This window comes from Suncus etruscus, chromosome 6, assembly GCF_024139225.1.
Source record: "Suncus etruscus isolate mSunEtr1 chromosome 6, mSunEtr1.pri.cur, whole genome shotgun sequence".
Classification (NCBI taxonomy): Eukaryota; Metazoa; Chordata; class Mammalia; order Eulipotyphla; family Soricidae; genus Suncus; species Suncus etruscus.
Genome location: NC_064853.1, coordinates 49341724 through 49363823, shown reverse-complemented (window position 1 = coordinate 49363823; position 22100 = coordinate 49341724). Strand labels below are relative to the sequence as shown.

Here is a 22100-nt window from a genome sequence, read left to right as displayed (position 1 = left end):
ACACCTGGCAGTGCTCAGGGAGGGCTATTCTTGGCTCTGTGTTCAGCATTGACTCCTGTTAGTGCTTGGGTGGATAGTATGTGCTGCTGGGGATTTGAACCAGCGTTGGCCACATGCAGCAGCACAAGTGCTTACACTCTACTATCTCCCTGGCCTGCTTGAATTTTTAAAATTTATTTTTAGATGAGTTGCTTGCTTTAGTGCTAAATATGCTATAAATGTCCATTACCAAAATCATTTTTTATATGTTCTAAAATTTATTTTCTTATTTTTTTAGTGGGGGTGGGGGTGGGGGCTTGGACCATATGTAATGCTAGGAATTGACCCAGGTTGACTGCTTACAGGGCAAATGCTCTGCCCACTGTACAGTCTCTCCAGTCTTTTCATTCAGACTTTATAATAATAGCTCATCATTATTATTTCCCCTCTCTCCTACTTGAAAGATGTGCTTTCAAGTACTTCATTCCCATTTCCTTGTTGAGCTGGATGGCCAGTGCTAAATACTATTGGAGGTTGACTTTGGTTCAGTGGTAGAGTACGTGCCATGGGTTTGATTTTCATCACCACAAAAACTGAGTAAAATGCAAAAATAAGATTATCTGGCACCAGATAATGGGAGCAGATGTGTGTGTGTGTGTATGTGTGTGTGTGTGTGTTGTGTGTGTGCAGATGGGTGTGTGTGTGTGCGCGTAAGAAGAAAGAGGAGAGATGTTTGTGGCTAACCAGAGCAATAATAATCTGTTTTCTAGGCAGAGGAGAGGCAAAGAGAGGAGCAGCTCGTTTCATTTGACAGGTAATGAAGCTATTCAGAAAATTTGCTGGAGAGTTGGAAATGGGATTTTAGACTTTATACCTAGTTTCTGTTTTAAGAAATTGAAGGGTATGGGGCCAGAGCGGTGGCGCAAGCAGTAAGACGTCTGCCTTGCCCATGCTAGCGTAGGACAGACCTCGGTTTGATCCCCTGGTACCCCAAGCCAGGGATTTCTGAGTGCATAGCCAGGAGTAGCCCCTGAGCGTCTGGCCCAAAAACAAAAAACAAAGAAACAAACCAAAAATTGAAGAGTAGGGTCCGGAGTGATAACACAGAGATAGGACGCTTGCCTTCCACACAAAGACAGGCCTGGGTTCGATCCCCAGCATCCCATATAGTCCCCCAAGCTTGCCAGGAATGATTTCTGACTGCAGAACCAGGAGTAACCCCTGAGTGCTGCCAGGTGTGGCCCAAAAACCAAAAGAAAAATAAATTTTTGAAGAGTAAAAAGAAAAACAAAGAGATGTCTAGGTTAAAAAATATAAACCACCAAGTAAAATTTAAAAGCAAAAGCTCTTTTGGGCTAGAGCAATGGTAACTGATTGCTTTGTACGTGGCCAACCTGGGTTCACTCTCCAGGATCTCATATGGTAGTCATGCTCATGACAAGGAGAATTTTTTCTTTACTTTTTTTTTGGAGGGTTTTTTTTTGTTTGTTTGTTTTTGGGCCACTCCCAGTGGTGCTTGGGTTACTCCTGGCTCTGCCCTCAGAAGTTGGCTCGATGACCATATGGGATTCTGCGGATCGAACCTGGGTCACAGCATGCAAGACAAACGCCCTACCTGCTGTGCTATCACTCTGTTCCCCAGGAGTAAATTTTGAGTGCAGAGCCAAGAGCACATCAAAGGTCTAACAGTTATCATAGTTATTTTCATTTAGATGCCATGATTTTATTTATTTATTTATTTATTTTTATTTATTTATTTATTTATTTATGTTTTGTTTTTTGGGTCACACCCGGCAGTGCTCAGGGGTTACTCATGGCTCTCTACTCAGAAATCGCTCCTGGCAGGTTCGGGGGACCATATGGGATGCCGGGATTCGAACCACCATCCTTCTGCATGCAAGGCAAACGCCTTACCTCATTGCTATCTCTCGGGCCCCTAGATGCCGTGATTTACAAAATTTTTTTTTTTCTTCAGGCCACACCCGTTTGATGCTCAGGGGTTACTCCTGCTAAGCGCTCAGAAATTGCCCCAGCTTGGGGGGACCATATGGGACGCCAGGGGATCGAACCGCGGTCCTTCCTTGGCTAGCGCTTGCAAGGCAGACACCTTACCTTACCTCTAGCGCCACCTCACTGGCCCCTACAAAATTGTTAATGCTTCAAGTGCTACTACAGCATACCCACCACCATAGCTTATTCATTTTTCTTTCTCTCTCTCTCTCTCTTTTTTTTTTTTTTTTGGTTTTGTTTTGGACCATACTGGCAACACTCTGGGTTTATTTCTTGCTTTGCACTCAGAAATTGCTCCTAGCAGGCTTGAGTGACCATATGGAATGCCGGGGATTGAACCTGGGTCTCGTCCTGGGTCGGCCATGTACAAGGCAAATGGCCTAACTCTGTTGCATCACTCTGGCCCATTATTCAGTTTTCTTTTTTTTTTTTTTTTTTTTTTTTTTTTTTTAGTTTTTGGGCCACACCCGGCAGTGCTCAGGGGTTAGTCCTGGCTGTCTGCTCAGAAATAGCTCCTGGCAGGCACAGGGGGATCATATGGGACACCGGGATTCGAACCAACCACCTTAGTCCTTGATCGGCTGCTTGCAAGGCAAACACCGCTGTGCTATCTCTCCGGGCCGTTTTCTATGTCTATCACATGGAGAATATTTGTTAAGTATTGTGGAGATGATGTATATGTTGGACAAATATTTAAAACTGAGAATTAAAGTACTGATGTCTCATATAATATGTAGTGTACCTTTCTTCCAAGTATGGCACCTATAAGGAAGAGTTACAATATTATACTAGTTTTTTGGTTTTGTTTTTCTGCTAAGAAATGTTTAACTCAAAAGTATAACGTTAAGGGACCAGAGAGGTGTAGCATGGAGGTAAGGTGTTTGCCTTTCATTCAGAAGGTCATTGGTTCGAATCGTGGCATCCCACATTGTTCCCTGGGCTTGCCAGGAGCCATTTCTGAGCATGGAGCCAGGAGTAACCCCTGAGCGCTGCCAGGTGTGACCCAAAAACAAAAAACAACAACAAAAAGTATAACATTAAGGATACTCTTGGAGACCAAGACATGTGATTTTGTTGGACTAATGGTTGAAGCATTGACTTGAATACTAGTCCACCACCCACTTATTTCCCAAGATGCCACATGGCATCTAGTTCTGAGAGTACCTTGACAAAGATATTTCTACCTCAACCTTTTTAGATTTCTGTGCTCTTTCCTTTTCTAACAAGTGCTGGCAAAATTGCTGAGTGTCCCCTGATAGGAAAGATCAGGAGTCTCATTCTTTACAATCTTACATTTCCCATGAAAGCAAAGCAAATTTTGTTTCATTGAGAGTAAAATTAACTCATCTAGTTTCTTTGCCTCTGGGTATGAAGAATGTGGCCCTGAGAGACTTTGTATTGATATCAGTGGAGTTGGGGCCCTGGGAGAAATACAGGATCCTCTCTACTAGTAGCAGGATAGAGCTGTTCCTTGTATATACATTACAGAGGAGGAGTAAACTATTGTGCTTGTCTCCATGCAGCCATGAGGACTGGAACCAGATGCAGAGCCAGGAGGATGAAGTGGCCATCACTGAGGAGGATCTGGAACTTATTAAAGAGCGGGAAACGGCAATTCGGCAGCTGGAGGTGAGAGCTAGGTCATTTTATCTTTGACTCAGTATATTTGCAACTCTAATTCATCTGGGTTTTCTCTCAGTGACTATGGAAAAACATGAAATAGGGCCCGGAGAGATAGCACAGCAGCGTTTGCCTTGCAAGCAGCCGATCCAGGACCAAAGGTGGTTGGTTCGAATCCCGGTGTCCCATACGGTCCCCCGTGCCTGCCAGGAGCTATTTCTGAGCAGACAGCCAGGAGTAACCCCTGAGCACCGCCGGGTGTGGCCCAAAAACCAAAAACCAAAAACCAAAAAAAAAAGGAAAAACATGAAATAAGTTTTGCTATAACTTGCCAATTATGTATCAATGTAGTTACAGTGAATTTGACCTGTGAGGATACTGGCTGTGTGTTCAGTAATACTCTAATCGTTTCCTCTATCACCATATTTTATGTAGCCTTTATGGGAAGATTTGGGGCTTAAAGATTGCTCATTAAGATTGTCTAATCAGGGGCCCGGAGAGATAGCACAGTGTAGAGCCAGGAGTAACCCCTGAGTGCTGCCGTGTGACCCCCCCCCCAAAAAAAAAAAACAGATTAATTGAGTGTATCTCTGGGGAACATTTTCTGAATACTCAAGTTTATTTCACTAATCTGAGGGTCTGTCTTTATTCCAATACCATGCTGTTTTGATAACTATTGCTTTGTAGTACAGTTTAAAATTGGGGAAAGTAATGCCTCCCGTATTCCTTTTGCCAAGGGTTACTCTGGCTATTCCTGGGTATTTATTGTTCCAAATGAATTTGAGGAGTGTTTGGTACACTTCTTTGAGAAAAGTCATGGGTATCCTTAGGGGGATTGCATCTGTGCAATGATTTGGGGAGTATTGCCATTTTAATGATGTTAATCCTACTGACCCAGGTTCAATTCCTGGCATCCTATGGTCCTTGAGCCTGCCAGGAGTGATTTCTGTTGGTTTTATTTGTTTTTCCTTTTTGGATCACACCAGCAGCACTCAGGGGTTACTTCTGGCTCTATGCTCAGAAATCCTCCTGGCAGGCTCAGGGGACCATATGGATGCCAGGATTCGAGCAGTGTCTTTCTGCATGCTAGGCAAATGCTTCACCTCCATGCTATCTCTCCAGCCCCTGCCAGGAGTGATTTTTTTTTTTTTTCTTTTTTGGTTTTTGGGCCACACCCGGTGGTGCTCAGGGGTTACTCCTGGCTGTCTGCTCAGAAATAGCTCCTGGCAGGCACGGGGGACCATATGGGACACCAGGATTCGAACCAACCACCTTTGGTCCTGGGTCGGCTGCTTGCAAGGCAAACGCCTTGCTGTGCTATCTCTCTGGGCCCCCCAGGAGTGATTTCTAAGCGCAGAGCCAGAGTAACCCCTGAGTGCTGCTGGGTGTGGCCCATAAACAAACAAACAAAAAGACTGTCTTATCAGTGGACTGAGTAGTAGCACAGCAGGTCTGGCATTTGCTTTGCACAGGACCAACCTGGGTTCGACCCTGGTATTCTTATGGTCCCTGTGCACCACCAATAATAATGCCTTAGCGCAGAGCCAGAAGTAACACCTGGGCACCACCAGGTGTGGCCCCAAAACAAAACGAAAAAAGACCGTCATATCACATCAGGTCCAGCAAGATGACTCAGAGGGCTGAAGTCTGTGCTTTCTTTCATGAGGGAGACTTGATTTTGATCCTTGTTGCCACATGGTCTCCTCTGGGAACCAAACCAGACATGGTCCCAAAACAAAGAAAGAAAAATAAAAAAAAATAAGACTGTCTGGAGGGGTGGGGGAAAAAAAAGAAAAAAGAAAATAAGACTGTCTCACGATAGTAGCAAAAGAATAAAGAATAACAAAAAGACTGAGGTCATTCTTTATCATTTCCATGACCTCTGTGCAAGGAAGACATAAAATCGTGAAGCCATTCTGTCTTTTTGTTGTTCTTTTTATCTTTTGTCTTGGCGTCACACCTGCCAGAACAGGGGTTACTTCTGGCACAGTGCATAGGAATCTAGGCTGTGCTTGGATATCATGTGAAGCTGGGGATCAAAACTTAATTCTCCCATAGGCAAAGCATACAACCAGCCTATTGAGTTATCTCTTGGTCATCATTCCAAATCTTCTAAATGTAATTTATAAACAAAATTTGTTACACGTATATTATTATAAATTTAAAGAAATTAAGAAATATGGGGCCGATGAGGTGGCGCTAGAGGTAAGGTGTCTGCCTTGCAAACGCTAGCCAAGGAAGGACCTCGGTTCGATCCCCCAGCATCCCATATTGTCCCCCCAAGCCAGGGGCAATTTCTGAGCGCTTAGCCAGGAGTAACCCCCGAGCATCAAATGGGTATGGCCCGAAAAACCAAAAAAAAAAAAAAAAAAAAAAAAGAAATATGTAAGGGGCCAGAGAGATAGCATGAAGGTAATGCATTTGCCTTGCATACAGAAGGACAGTGGTTCGAATCCCAGCATTCCATATGGTCCCCTGAGCCTGCTAGGAGTGTTTTCTGAGTGTAGAGCCAGGAGTAACCTGAGTGCTGCCGGGTGTGTCCCAAAGACAAAAAAAAAAAAAGAAAAAGAAAAAAGAAATATGTAAGACTTTGTCCCTAAATCTCAAGGCTAACTTCTAGGTTAGGAGGGGTCCTATAGAGTCACTTTTTAATATTTAGATAGCCTGGAATAAAGGCAGGCCAGAAGACTTCCTCCTATTTTTGTGGACTCCAAAAATAATCCTAAATTGTAGGTAGCACCTCAATAGAACAGATTTTGAGATTATGGGTTGGACAAGAGGTCTCTTGTCTTTTATCACTTGAATTTCCAACATTTTTTTAAGGCAAATGTCCGACCTCCATGTTCTCTCTCCGGCCCCTAATTTCCAACTTTTAACTTTGCACAGTACCTGTAAAAATTATTGATTTGGGGGGCTGAAGCAGTGGCTTAAGCGATAGGGCATTTGCCTTATACTTGGCTAACCTAGGATGGACCTCAGTTCGATCCTCCAGCGTCCCATATGGTAGCACATATCCAGGAGTAACCCCTGAACATCACCAGGTGTGGCCCAAAAAGAAAAAAAAAATTATTGGTTTTGTTTTTGGGCCACTATTGGCAGTGCTCAAGGAATACTCTTGGTGCTGTTCTCAGGGATCACTGTTGGGCTCTAGGGACTATATGGGGTGCCAGAGATTGAATTTAGGTCAACTGTGTGCAAGGCAAGCACCCTGCCTACTGTACTATTACTTTGTTCCCAGTAAAATATTGGGGGGTTTTGTTTGTTTGTTTTTGGGCCATACCTGGTAGCACTCGGGATACTTCTGGCTCTGTGCTCAGAAATTACTCCTGGCAGTCTTGGGGGACCATAAGGGATGCCAGGGATTGAACCCAGGTCAGCCACATGCAAGGCAAAACCCTGCCCATTGTGCTTTTGCTTTGGTCCTTATGTTCCCTGTAAAATATTCTTTTTTTTTTTTTTTTGGTTTTTGGGCCAGACCCGGCGGTGCTCAGGGGTGACTCCTGGCTGTCTGCTCAGAAATAGCTCCTGGCAGGCACGGGGGACCATATGGGACACCGGGATTCGAACCAACCACCTTTGGTCCTGGATCGGCTGCTTGCAAGGCAAACACCGCTGTGCTATCTCTCCGGGCCCCCTGTAAAATATTCTCTTTTTTTTTTTCCCTCCCCCCTGTAGAAGATAACACAAGTCCTTCCTCTTTTGCAAGATTTTCTATTCCATTTCCATTTATTAGTCTTTTTTTTTTTTTGGTTTTTGGGTCACACCCAGAAGTGCTCAGGGGTTACTCCTGGCTCCAGGCTCAGAAATCGCTCCTGGCAGGCACAGGGGACCATATGGGATGCCAGGATTTGAACCACGTCCTTCTGCATGAAAGGCAAACGCCTTACCTCCATGCTATCTCTCTGGTCCCTATTAGTCATTTTCTATGGAAGCCTCTTTTTTTTTTCTGACAGGCTTAGGGAACCATAAGGGATGCCAGGGATCAAACCCAAGTGCAAGGATAACATTTTGTGCTATCACTCTGAACCCTCTTTTCCTCTCTGTGAATGGAATAAAATTATTTTTTGAGTTGTTATGAGTATCAACTAAGTTAAATGGTAATTGATAAGAGGCCACCGAGATATTTCAGTGGATGAGGTGCTTGCCTTGCACGCAGTTTACCAGGGATTAATCCCTGACAATCCTATACAGTACTCTGAGCACCACCAGGAGTGTGATCTATTTTTTTTTTTTTTTTTTGGTTTTTGGGCCACACCCGTTTGACGCTCAGGGGTTACTCCTGGCTACGCGCTCAGAAATTGCCTCTGGCTTTGGGGGACCATATGGGACACCAGGGGATCGAACCACGGTCCGTCCTACGAAAGCGCTTGCAAGGCAGACACCTTACCTCTAGCGCCACCTTCCCGGCCCCATCCCAAAAAAAAAAATAGTTGGTAATAACTAACACAGTTCTTAAGAACTTTAAATATATTTGTTTAGTATTTCTTTTTTTTGGGGGGTGCATACTCCTGGTTATGTGCTCAGAAATAGATCCTGGCTTGGGGGCACCATATGGAATGCCGGGGATCTAAGCTCGGTCTGTCCTAGGTTAGCATTTGCAAAGCAGACGCCCTACCACTGCACCACCACTCCGGCCCGTTTAGTCCTCACTTCTTCCCTCCCCTCCCTCCTTCCTTCCTTCCTCCCTCCCTCCCTCCCTCTTTCCTTCCCTTCCTCCCTCCCTTCCCTCCCTCCCTCCCCTCCCTCCCCTCCCTTCCCTCCCTCCCCTCCCCTCCCTCCCTCCCTCCCTCCCTCCCTCCCTCCCTCCCTTCCTTCCTCCCTCCCTTCCTCCCTTCCTTCCTTCCTTCCTTCCTTCCTTCCTTCCTTCCTTCCTTCCTTCCTTCCTTCCTTCCTTCCTTCCTTCCTTCCTTCCTTCCTTCCTTCCCTCCCTCCCTCCCTCCCTCCCTCCCTCCCTCCCTCCCTCCTTCCATACCCAGTGGTGCTCAGGGGTTACTCCTGGTTCTTTGCTCAGAAATCACTCCTGGAAGGCTCGGTGGCTATGGGATACCAGGGAGCGAACCTAGGTCTGTCCTGGGTTGGCTGCATGCAAGGCAAATGACCTACTACTGTGCTATCGCTCCGGCCTCGTATTTGTGTAATATTTCTTTTTTTGTTTTGTTTTGTTTTTGGGTCACATCCAGCAGTGCTCAGGAGCTACTCCTGGCTCTACGCTCAGAAATCGCTCCTGGCAGGCTCAGGGGACCATATGGGTCACTAGGATTCGAACCACTGACCTTCTGCATGCGAGGCAAATGCCTTTACCTCCAAGCTATCTCTCCAGCCCCCTTTGTAATATTTCTTAAAAAGTCGATGAGATAGGTCCTTTCATTGTTCTTCACATTTTATTTTATTTTGGAGTTCATGCCCAGAATGCTCTTTGATCAGGGGGTGTTCTTAGTGGTGTTTAGGAACCAGCTGTATTCAGTGCCAGAGGTCAAATCTGACCATTTTGCATGTAAAGCAGCTGCTCTAACCTGTTCTCCTTCATTGTCTACATTTCAAAGGTCGAGGATTTTTACAAGGATCTTTTACGAGTTTACTCAGTAAAATTGAGGACCTGTGTAGTTAACAAACTCTAGGAGTCACCTGGATGTGGTTAGAATTAGTAAAAAATGTAATTTTTTTTGTTATATAGAAAGCATGATTTATAAGACTAAACACATTGTTACATTGTAATACCCAGAACTTTCTGTAATTAGAGAAAGTATTTTTTTAACTGTTGCTTAATCTCTCTGGTTTCTTTTATTCCTTAGGCTGACATTTTGGATGTCAATCAGATATTTAAAGATTTGGCCATGATGATCCATGACCAGGGAGATCTGATTGGTATGTATTATTTATACCTTTAACATCAAGGTGAGTTAATAGCGTTTTAAAGCAAAGAAGTCGGAAGGATGTTAGGGATTTAGAAGTGAATGACATTAAAATAAAATGTATTTTTCTGAACAACCAACTTATAATCATCAATATAATTGCTCAGAAAGAACATCTGACAGGGTTCGAGCAAGATATATGGTACTGGAGAACCTGCGTCGTTCTGTCTCTCTGGCCCCAGACCTATTGAGACCTCCATGAATACTCAGTCCATTAACTTGCAGTAGGTTTTTGGTATGTTTTGGCTTCATAGCGTAGCTTCCCACATTTTATCCCCCAAAATTTATAGAATTAGGGTAAAAATAACACTTAAAACTTTTTATTTGGAAAAAAATTCAAATTTAAAGTTGTAAAAGTACTACAAGGATCTCTTTTATAACCTTTGCTCAGAATTTTAACTTTATTTTTTTATTTTTTGTGATATGCAATACTGTTAATGACAGTTTCTCGTGTACGTAATCCCAACACCACACTCATCACTGGTGCACACATCTTCCTTCCAAAAGACCCCAACAAATATTCAGTATGTGGATCTGTTCTATGTGTTGCCTTTTGCCCTTTGTGGCAATCTTTGCCCGTATATGAGAGAAATATTCTGTATCCTCCCTTTCCTTCTGAATGACTTCACTCAGCATGATATCCTCTAATTTCATCCATGTTGTGAAAATTTGCATGATTTTGTTCTTTGTAGAGCTGCATAGTATTCATATTCGTTCTTTTTAGAGTTGCATATTCTACTGTGTATATTTTGGGGCCACACATGGTAATAGTGCTCAGTGGCTACTCCTAGATCTGTGATGGGGAGAGGCTTGGTATTTCTCAGCTTTGCTTGGAAGAGATGTAACCTGGACTTCTTGCTTGCAAAGCATGGAAACACCCCTCCAACCCCATTTGCTTTATTTTTGCGCCCACTTTTCATGTATGTAGGTACATACATTTTTTATATATTCATTTTTTTCCTGCTCCATAAGTGTAGTGCATTCTTTTGAGAAAAGGCACTCCTAGCAAGTGTTTGGGGAACCATGTAGTATCAAGAATCAAACCCAGGGGTCCCATTTACAAAGTCATTGTTCCGGGGCCGGTGAGGTGGCGCTAGAGGTAAGGTGTCTGCCTTGCAAGCGCTAGCCAAGGAAGGACCGCGGTTCGATCCCCGGTGTTCCACATGGTCCCCCCCAAGCCAGGGGCAATTTCTGAGAGCTTAGCCAGGAGTAACCCCTGAGCATCAAACGGGTGTAGCCCCCCCCCAAAAAAAACCCAACAAAGTCATTGTTCCAGCCCCTTAAACTATCTTCCCCAACCCCACACAGTTCCCCAAGCATAGCCAGGAGCAGTACCCCCTCTCTCATGTAGAAATCTAGGAGTAGCTCTAGATAACCTTTCATAAACTCTCTAACCTTTTACTCCTAATGTTCAGTGTTTATTTCCAGAGAAAAGAGTTAACTTTAAAAAATTAGTAACTTTTATTTCATGCCTGGATATTTGAAATGTTGGTGGTGAAACCAGAACCCTAACTTTCCATATCTACTTTGCAGCCTTGAATTAGCTAAGTGCAGTAAAATATCTACTGTCCTTTTATTGCAGATAGTATAGAAGCCAATGTGGAAAGCTCAGAAGTTCATGTAGAAAGAGCCACTGACCAGTTACAACGAGCTGCATATTATCAGGTAAAAGCAATTAACACAGGAAATCAGTCTATGTTGCACACATTATGGGCCATCAGACCACACCGGCACATTGAGAACATCTGCAAACTTGAGCTAATTTTATATCCTAAATAGCTAAAATTTGTTTCAGGATGAGATACAAATGTACATATAATGTACAAAGTAGGACTTTATGTTGACTATACAATAGTGGGGAGAGGGGCCGGCGAGGTGGCGCTAGAGGTAAGGTGTCTGCCTTGCAAGCACTAGCCAAGGAAAGGACCACGGTTCGATCCCCCGGTGTCCCATATGGTCCCCCCAAGCCAGGGGCAATTTCTGAGCGCATAGCCAGGAGTAACCCCTAAGCATCTAACGGGTGTGGCCGAAAAAAAAAAAAAACAATAGTGGGGAGAGATATAATCAACTCCTATTGCTATTTACAAGTAAATAGGTGCTTATCATTTGGGGTTACCTATCTTTGTCAATGTTCATCATCCTATTTCTTTTTTTTCTTTTCTTTTTTTTTTTTTTGGTTTTTGGGCCACACCCGTTTGACGCTCAGGGGTTACTCCTGGCTATGCACTCAGAAATCGCCCCTGGCTTGGGGGGACCATATGGGATGCCGGGGGATCGAACCACTGTCCGTCCTATGCTAGCGCTTGCAAGGCAGACACCTTGCCTCTAGTGCCACCTTCCTGGCTCCCATCATCCTATTTTCTATAAAGTGATATTCTTCTGCATTAGTTGTACTCAGTTTTGTTACTCTGATCTGGATCTTTATTTCAATATACATGTATTATGAAAGCTTATTCCTATTGCCTCTTGGTGATATGGCATGGCTTTTCAGAAATAAATAGCATGTCAGTTATTTTACAATTTTTAGGATGACTATAATTTCTTTTTTTCTTTTGTTTTTTTGGGCCACACCCATTTGATGCTCAGGGGTTACTCCTGGCTAAGCGCTCAGAAATTGCCCCTGGCTTGGGGAACCATATGGGACCAGGGGATCGAATCGCGGTCCTTCTTTGGCTAGCGCTTGCTAGGCAGACACCTTAACCTCTAGCGCCACCTCACCGGTCCCGACTATAATTTCTTATAGACTGGGAATGTTCTTTAAGAACTTTGTACACGATAGTATTGTTTACTTTTTAAAACAGTGACATAGTGTCAGTTAATAAAGAATAAAGTGTTCTACATCCACTTATTGTTATGTAGGAATTAAAAGAGCTTTCTGAGAAATTTATTATAAAACATCATAAAATTAAGTGAGGAAAAGTAAAAAAATGATAAGCCCAGTTATATCAAATCCTGCATAGATAAAAGATAAAAAAGAGGGGCCGGAGAGATAGCATGGAGGGTAAGGCGTTTGCCTTTCATGCAGAAGGTCATCGGTTCGAATCCCGGCGTCCCATATGGTCCCCCGAGCCTGCCAGGAGCGATTTCTGAGCATGAAGCCAGGAGTAACCCCTGGGCGCTGCTGGGTGTGACCCAAAAAAAAAAAAAAGATAAAAAAGAAATATAGGGCCGAGTGATAGCACAGCGTAGGGCATTTGCCTCACATGCTGCTGATTCAAGACTGACCTGAGTTCGATCCCTGGCATCCCATATAGTCCCTTGAACCTGTCAGGAGTGATTTTTTTATTTTATTTTATTTTATTTTTGGGCCAAACCAGGAGTGCTCAGGGGTTACTCTTGGCTCTGCACCCAGAAATCATTTCTGGCATTATGGGGAACTATATGGGATGCTGGGAATCTAATAAGGAATCATCCCAGGTCTGCCGCATGCAAGGCAAATGCCCTACCGTTGTGCTATTGCTCCAGACCCCAGGAGTGATTTCTGTTTTTGTTTGTTTGTTTTTTTGGGCCACACCTGTCAGTGCTCAGGGGTTACTCCTGGTTATCTGCTCAGAAATAGCTCCTGGCAGGCACAGGGACCATATGGGACACCGGGATTCGAATCAACCACCTTTGGTCCTGGATCGGCTGCTTGCCAGGCAAACGCCGCTGTGCTATCTCTCCGGGCCCATCCCAGGAGTGATTTCTAAGTGCAGCGCCAGGAGTAACCCCTGAGTGCCACTGGGTATAGCCCAAAAATCAAAAACTGAAAAGAAAGAAATACAATTAAAAAAACTCAGCCATTTTATCTGTGGGTGTTTTCTTTCTGCTTGTCTCTATTTTTTACAACAAGCGTAAGTTTATTATAGGCATACAACTTTTATTTAAATAACATATACAAATATTGGGAAGCTAAAATTAGGTAACTTGAGATTTTGGGGTGGAGAAAGTCTGCATAATCTTTTTTAAAAACTTTATTTATTGATTGAGTGATCGATTGCTTTTGGGGCCATACCCAGCAGAGCTCAGGAGCCACTTCTGGCTCTGCACTTGGAAATCACCCCTTGCTGGCTGGGGAACCATATGGGATGCTGGGAATCAAACCAGGTCCCTCTCGGGTTGGCCGCATGCAAGAAAATACCCCACCACTGTGTTATCTCTCCTGCCTCTAAGAATGATATGGCAATGTATCTTTTCTTGTTTGTTTTTTGGGCCACACTTAGCAGCTCTCAGGAGTTAATCCTTGCTCTGCACTCAGAAATCACCCCTGGCAGGCTTGGGGGACCATATGGGATGCCAGGGAGTAAGTGTGTGTGTGTGTATGTGTGTGTGACTGCTGGTGGTGTGTGTGTGTGTGTGTGTATGTGTGTGTGACTCCTGGCAGGCTTGGGGGACCATATGGGATGCCAGGAAGTAAGTGTGTGTGTGTGTGTGTGTGTGTGTGTGTGTGTGTGTGTGTGTGTGTGTGTGTGAGTGATGCTGGGAATTGAACCCGGTTCATCCTGGGTTGGGCCACATGCAAGGCAAATGCCTTACCTTTGTGCTATCTCCCCAGCCCCTGCATAATCCTTCATAGGTAGAGTTCATTTTGATTTGCAGAGAGAACTATGTATGTTTTTTCATATATATGTAACATTCTATATAATAATATCATATATAAATGAAATTATATTCAATTATATATTTGCATATAAATTTTATATATATTTTCATTTTTTTCATATATATTTTTCATATATTCTATAGTGTATATATATACACATACATATGTATTATATGAAACCCTCTTGTTGAAGTCTTAGGTATAAGATTTTACTCATTTCCTGAGTGTCCTGTTTACATATTTCTCTTCTCAGAAAAAATCCCGCAAGAAGATCTGTATCCTGGTGCTTGTCCTGACAGTGACGCTTACAATCCTGGCACTTATTTTGTATCTAGTTTATAAATGAAGTGTTTTCCTCAGAGCCTTCTCCTGCGAAGCTGTTTTTGAGGGTAAATGCGGGTTGGAGTCTTGCCAGAACAATCTGATCACAAGAAAAGAGCATACTCCAGAATGTCCTGTAATAATTTAGTTAGAAACTAACTACTAATTATTCCTTGGAATTAGTGAACTATGGAGACAGTATTTATCAATTTATGTATAATTTTATTGATTTCTCAAATTAGGAATTAATTTATGTGAAATTTGCTTTCTCTGGTATCCTAATTGCCCTTCATCCCAAGTGTTTGCTAAGAATTCCATCCTAGATGTTGTTTTGATAGGTGACACTCCAGTCTTGTAATACTGTCTTTATGTATATACAGATTAACCATACTAGCAACTGAAATAGTTACCTACTGACATCCACCATATTGGAGTCTGTCAGAAACTGTATAATAACGCACCCAGTAGTTTTTTATTATTTAACACTTGGATTTGAATATATAAGAAGCCTAACTGCTTTAAAATATTTTGCAGTGTATTTGAGGAAAATATTGCACATGTGACCCAGAAGTATCTATTTGAGGTGGTCAGTTGTTGGTGGTATCTGTTAATCTGGGTTTAAAGTTTATTTGCTAGTGCCATCTAGCAGTTTGTCCATATACACTAAGCCATCTTTTCACTTTTTAAGGAGGTTAATTTAGTTAACACTATAATATTCTGTGAGTGGGGTTTGTCTTCCACCTATCTCTATAGAAAGGAAGAATTAGATGAAGCATGCTTTTGGAAAGCAAATCAGAATTGCTTGGAATGAATTAATTTTTTTTTTCACTTGTGGTTCTACATTCCTGGTGAATGATGAATATTGCTGTCAGACACTGCACCCGACTCTATAAGGGTTACTGGGAATTTGATGGCAGAAAGATTTAGAAAACCACACTAAGTTGGTGTAAAATTTAGTGGTGTGAACCTGGTGATAAAGCAAAGAACAGGTTCATTTTTTGTAAATAATTGTTTGGTGACTGATGGTAGACCTATCCTAATTTATGAACAAGCATAGTCTTAGACAAAGAAATGTTTCAGTAAATATTGTTGTCTTGCAATATAAATGTTGTCCACTTCCCTTTTCACAGATCTAGAACAACTAAAGGAAATGTAAATTTATTAGGCTTTCACTTAAATGTGAAGCTGGCAAAAATTGTCAGTTCAGTCTTAGTGATTTAACTACCCTGAATAAGTTTTTTCTACTTTCTTTAATGTTACTTAATCTTCTTGTACTTAACTAATGTGAACAATAGGGACAGAAGGATCCCAGTGCTTAAGTTTCTGGCACTATTCTACCTACTTCATATAAATAAACATTTTTAAAAGCTTTGGTAGTGAGTTTTTTATCAGTTAACATCCAAATGTAATAGTTATTAGGTACTATAATAACTGTCTTGAGAAAAATTGAGACTGCATGAAAACTGGAGAAGAGGTGAAAATAGTTTGGGAGTAGAAGAGGTGCTGCTTCATACTTGACTTGAATGGAGTGATTTGGGTATTACTCTGTTTTGTTGTAGGGGAGGCACAAAAATAGCAGGGCTCAGGGGCTACTTCTGGCTTTATGTTCTGAGATCACTCTTGGTGGGCCTCAAGAGGTGCCAGGGATTGTGCCTGGTTTGGCTACATGCAAGGTGAGCGAGCACCTTACTCACCTAACTCATTTATTTATCTCTCCGGCCCCCTTGGGTATTACTCTTCCCTAAAGTAGCATCAGGACTGATTCCTTGGTTTATGAGCACTGTTTCTTCAGCTCCAAATTACAGCTATACTTGGATATGTCTTTTGTAGTACTCTAGGAAACAAAAATGTCTTTTTGTTTGTTTGTTTTTGGGCCACACCCGGCGGTGCTCAGGGGTTACTCCTGGCTGTCTGCTCAGAAATAGCTCCTGGCAGGCACGGGGGACCACATGGGACACCGGGATTCGAACCAACCACCTTTGGTCCTGGATCGGCTGCTTGCAAGGCAAACGCCTTGCTGTGCTATCTCTCCGGGCCCACAAAAATGTCTTAATTGTGAGAAACTATTCCATTTGGGTAAAATCTACCACAATTCTGTTCTGTGTGATGTAGTGATCATAAAGTAGCCATTGGGAGCAAATGTGAATTAGAATTTCAATGGACTAGGAATTGTGGTAGTTGGCAAGAGATTTTTCTTCTAGATGGACCTAATAAATTTGTTCACAGAATCTTATCTGTGCTTTGTTCACCCTTGTGAAACCCTGATCTACTACATGTCTTCTATCAGCTACTTAAAAAATACTTGAGGGGGCCGGGCGGTGGCACTGGAGGTAAGGTGCCTGCCTTGCCTGCGCTAGCCTAGGACGGACCGCGGTTCGATCCCCTGGCGTCCCATATGGTCCCCCAAGAAGCCAGGAGCAACTTCTGAGCTCATAGCCAGGAGTAACCCCTGAGCGTCACAGGGTGTGGCCCAAAAAAAAAAAAAAATACTTGAGGTGAGGGGAGCGAAAGTACAGCATGCATCCAAGCCAAGTTTGAGTTCCAGCATCCTAGCCCTGTACATCACTAGGAGCTATTTCTGAGTGCAGAGTTTGAAGTAACCTCTGAGCATCACTGTGTGCATCCCACCCCAAGCATCACTGGTATGATTCCCTGTTGCAAGTCAGCCCCTGAAGAGGTTGACTGATGGACGGATGGAGGATGAGGTCTTTTCCCTCCAGCTCGGAGCAAGCGTCTACCGGCGGTTCTGAGGTGAAACGGCGGGTAAACAGCTCACAGACAGTCAGGCTTGTGGAAATATTAGCTTTATTTGGTGGACAAGACTGAAATCCAAAGCCTCAGCATCAGTTCCAGCCAAAAGCCTCTCGCCTTCCACAGACCCTTGTTTTTATCCCCCAGAATCAGGTACCACCCAATGGTGGAAGCAGAATCAGGTACCACCGTAGAGAGGGGGCAGAATGCCAGGTCACACTGATCAGGGTATGGTCAGTAACATAATAATCCCATAAAATGTTTACATACACAACAGAGCACCTAAGAGTCTCTACTAGCAGCACATTGCTAGTGCTGTGTTCAGGATCAACACTTGGGGCCAGAGCAATAGTACAATAGATAGGGCATGTGCCTTACATAAAGCTGATCTGGGTTCGATTCCAATGCCTCATTGGGTCTCCTGAGCCTGCCAGGAGTAATCCCTGAGAACAGGGCCAGGAGTAAGCCTGAGCACTTGCTGGGCGTGGCCCCCAAACAACCCCCTCCCCAACTAAAGCTGGCAAAACATGAAATAGAAATAGAAAACTTGGGGCCGGAGAGATAGCATGGAGATAAGGCATTTGCCTTTCATGCAGAAGGACCGTGGTTTGAATCCCGGCATCCCATATGGTCCCCTGTGCCTGCTGGGGGCGATTTCTGAGCCTGGAGCCAGGAGTAATCCCTGAGCATCACCGGGTATGACCCAAAAACAAAACAAAACAAAAAAGAAATAGAAAACTTGAAATAGGAGGGAGGGTAGGCACCACACCTGGTGGCACTTATGTTACTACTGGCTCTGTGGTCAGAAATTGCTCCTAGCAGGCTGTGGGGACCGTATGGGATGCTGGTCGTCAAACCGAGGTCAGTCCTGGGTCAGCCGCGTGTAAGGCAAAAGCCCTACCATTGTGCTATCATTCTGGCCCCATCTTGTTTGCTTTTTATGGATTAGGAAACCGAGTCACAGTAAGTAACCTGCCCATGGGCACAAATTTAGGAATGTCTAAGGCAAGCCAAGATTTAATCAAAAGCACTCAGATTTCAACTATAATATCATAACCCATCCCTTTGATGACGCTTTCCCTAAATATTTAGAGTAACGTCAGTTTCTACCCAATTTTCTACCAGCATCTTGTTAACTACTTTATTCCTTTCTCTGACTCCTGCTTGTACTACAAGTACAAAAACACAAAATTGGTTGTCTTCATTTGATCACTTAAAGGTATTTCAAGAGTCTTACAACATCATTCTAAAAAAAGTCTTTAAGAAATTAACCTTTGGGGCCGGAGAGATAGCACAGCGGCGTTTGCCTTGTAAGCAGCTGATTCAGGACCAAAGGTGGTTGGTTCGAATCCTGGCATCCCCTATGGTCCCTGAGCACCGCCGGGTGTGGCCCAAAAATCAAAAAAAGAAAAAAAAGAAATTAACCTTTGGGCCAGAGCAGTGGCACAAGTGGTAGGGCATTTGCCTTGCATGTGCTAACCTAGGACAGACTGCAGTTCGATTCCCCCCCCCCCCCAACATGTCCCATATGATCCCCCAAGCCAGGAGTGATTTCTGAGCATATAGCCCCTAAAGAGTAACCCCTGAGCATCACCAGGTGTGGCCCAACAAAGCAAGAAAAAAAAAGAAAGGAGGGACAGAGAGATAGCATGGAGGCAAGGCATTTGCCTTGCATGCAGGACGGTGGTTCGAATCTCGGCATCCCATATGGTCCCCCGAGCCTGCCAGGAGCGATTTCTGAGCATAGAGCCAGGAGTAACCCCTGAATGCCACCGGGTGTGACCCAAAAATCAAAAAAAGAAAAAAAAGAAAGAAAAGCAATTAACCTTTGGGGCCAGAGAGATAGCATAGTGGGTAGGGTGTCTGCCTTGCATACAGCCAACTCACGTTTGATCCTTGGCATGCCATATGGTCCACCAAGCCTGCCAAGAATAACCCAAGTGCCACAGGATGTGGCCCAAAAACAAACAAAAATAACTTTGCTAAGAGTAAAACCCAAAAGCACCTTCCCATCTCAAGACTAACACCTACGCTGCTGCACTTCACTTTACTGGGTTATACTGACATCATTGGTGCCCAAACAAAGAGCATTTTGCTTTATAAGCCCTAGGTATGTGTAACCTGTACTACATCAGAGTCCAGTCTATCAGCTGACTGGACACAGGGTAAGAATATAGTTTTAAAATTTCTTGGATGGGCGCTAGAAGGGAGTGGGTAATGGATACACAAGAGCAGATAAAAGTAAAGTTGATAAACTAGTCATAGAAGGCTGGAGAGGTCTTCAGTACCACCTCAGGTCTGAAAGGGACATGGAACCTCAAAGGCCTAGTCTCTGTAGATGAAAGTAATCTGTATTTTCTGTTAGACTCTAAACTTTTTTTTTTCTTTTTGGCCACACCATAATGCTCAGGGGTTTCTCCTGGCTATATGCTCACAAATTGCTCCTGGCTTGAGGGACCATAAGGGACGTTGGGTGATCGAACTGCGGTCGGTCCTAGGTTGTTAGCCTGTGCAAGGCAAATGCCCTACCACTTGTGCCCCGCTCCGACCCCAAGCTCTAAACTTGTTTTTGCTTTTGTTTTGTGCCAGCTTTGCTTAGGGCTTACTCCTGGCTCTTGGGATCACTCCTGGCTTTTGGGATCACTCATGGCAGGGGACGGGATCATTATGGGAGTGCTGAGGACTGAGTTCTGTTCAGATGCAAGGCAAGCTTCCTATTTTTGTTACTATTTCTTCAGCCTCCTAGAGGCTTTAGTATCTGATTTCATCTCTAGAACCATGTCCTTATGCAAAGGAGGGCGCCAATCTGTTTTGGCCTGTTTTCTTTCTATTTTTTTTTAAACTTTATTTATTGATTGGTTGGTTGTCATACCCAGCGCTGTTCTGGGGTTACTCCTTACTCTGCACTCAGAAATCGCCTCTGGCAGGCTGGGGGACCATATGGGATGCTGGGAATCGAACTAGGTCCCTCTCAGGTTGGCTGCATGCAAAGCAAACGTCCTACTGCTGTGCTATCTCTCCAGCCCCTGGCCTGTTTTCTTAAAACCAAAAATAGGAAAATTCTTGTCAGCATACTTTTTCTTTGGAGTTAGACAAAAGGAAGAAGTTAACAGCCATTTGGTAAGTTATCTGATCAATTAACATCTTGGGGCCAGTGCACAAGTGATTAGGGTGTTTGCCTTACATGTCCGTCCCTCCCAACCGGGGCTATCCCCCAGCCTTCATAGCGGTTTCTGAGCGCATAGCCCTGAGTAACCCCTGAGCACTGCCCCAAAGCCAAAACATCCTTGCTGAGTGGAATTTACAGTTTCTGAAAAAAGCTTAATTACTAAAGATGATTCTCTGTCCTTAATACATGATACTAAAGGCAGGAAAGATAGCATAGCGGTAGGGCGTTTGCCTTGCAAGTAGCCAATCCAGGACGGACGGTGTTTCGAATCCCAGCATCCCATAAGGCCCTCAGAGCCTGTCAGGAGTGATTTTTGAGCACAGAGCCAGGCGTAACCCCTGAGCGCCACCAGGTGTGACCCAAAACCAAAAGAAAGACTTGATACTAAAATCCAACTCACTAAACTGTGGCTCAGTGTTGAGTCTTGGAAAAAAATGCCAAAGGGCAAAATCTTGAAGTCCTGGATTCCTTATCTGTGCAATGCTGATTCTGGGTGAATGTTAATTTTACAATTAGTTTATTTTTTAGAAAACTGCAAGTCAGATCATCTACATTTCCTGCAAAAACGAAAGAAATAATTCGGCATCAGATGGATGTTTGTTAGTAAAATTTAGCACGCCGCTTTGCACTTGGCCGACCTGGGATGGACCCAGCATCCCATATAGTAGTTCTCTCCCTCCCCACAGCCTACCAAGAGCGATTTTTTTTTTTTTTTTTTTTTTTGGTTTTTGGTTTTTGGGCCACACCCGGCGGTGCTCAGGGGTTACTCCTGGCTGTCTGCTCAGAAATAGCTCCTGGCAGGCACGGGGGACCATATGGGACACCGGGATTCGAACCAACCACCTTTGGTCCTGGATCGCCTGCTTGCAAATCTCTCCGGGCCCCAGGAGCGATTTCTAAGGTGGAGCCTGGAGTAATCCCTGAGCGACGGGTAAGGCCAAAAAGAAAAAAAAAGGAGGGGGGGACAGTGGTGGTAAAATAAGGACGACCTTTGGAATCCTAAGGATTGGTTTGAATTTACTCACCAACTGTTCTAAGCGAATCTTCTACAGATTCCGAGTGTTGTGTGCAATGCCTGAGAGGATCCGAGTGAAACGTCTCTAGTGGCGATCTAGAGATGAAGTCACTTCTGTGTGCGCAGCCTCTTTCATGGGGAGGTGGCCCTGCGTGGTCGAAAGTAAACTCCCCAGGAGTCAACTTGATGAGCCGTCAATCACGCACAGTGACTGAACTGTTGATGGGATCCACCCGCTTCCAGCCTGCCCAGTTGTCATAAACCGAATGGGTGATGGGCAGCTGCCCAGACAATACTGGTTCAACCAGGGGTCCTCAAACTTTTTAAACGGGGCCAGTTCACTGTCCCTCAGACCACTGGAGGGTCTGACTCTAGTAAAAACAAAACTTATGAACGAATTCTTATGCACACTGCATATCTTATTTTGCAATGAAGAAACAAAACAGATACAAATACAATATGTGGCCCGCGGGCCATAGTTTGAGGACCACTGAAAGCCCTCGAGGCCCAGATTGTAATCAGGAATTATGGGCTCTCTGGAGTTCCCCCTAGAAAGTGGAACTTTCTAACCTAGGCCGGACCACGGCTCGATCCCCAGGCGTCCCTTAGGGTCCCCCCAAGCCAGGAGCGATTTCTGAGCACATAGCCTGGAGGAACCCCTGAGCGTCAACGGGTGTGGCCCAAAACATTAGGGTGATGAGACTGAGCAGCTTGAGAGCTCTGAGAAACCACGCTAGGGGT

The 22100-nt window shown here is 44.0% G+C and overlaps 1 protein-coding gene across 1 annotated transcript in view; it reads left to right on the top strand.

The window, feature by feature from the left end:
* The window catches only part of STX12 (syntaxin 12), a 50431-nt gene extending 34637 nt beyond the window's left edge, over positions 1 to 15794 (top strand). The window contains exons 5-9 of the mRNA XM_049774994.1: positions 750 to 793; positions 3513 to 3618; positions 9402 to 9474; positions 11104 to 11186; positions 14357 to 15794. Of these exons, the coding sequence (XP_049630951.1) occupies positions 750 to 793; positions 3513 to 3618; positions 9402 to 9474; positions 11104 to 11186; positions 14357 to 14449 (399 nt within the window). The 3' untranslated portion in view covers positions 14450 to 15794. The remainder of the gene's footprint in view (positions 1 to 749; positions 794 to 3512; positions 3619 to 9401; positions 9475 to 11103; positions 11187 to 14356) is intronic.
* Positions 15795 to 22100: the final 6306 nt, after the last annotated feature.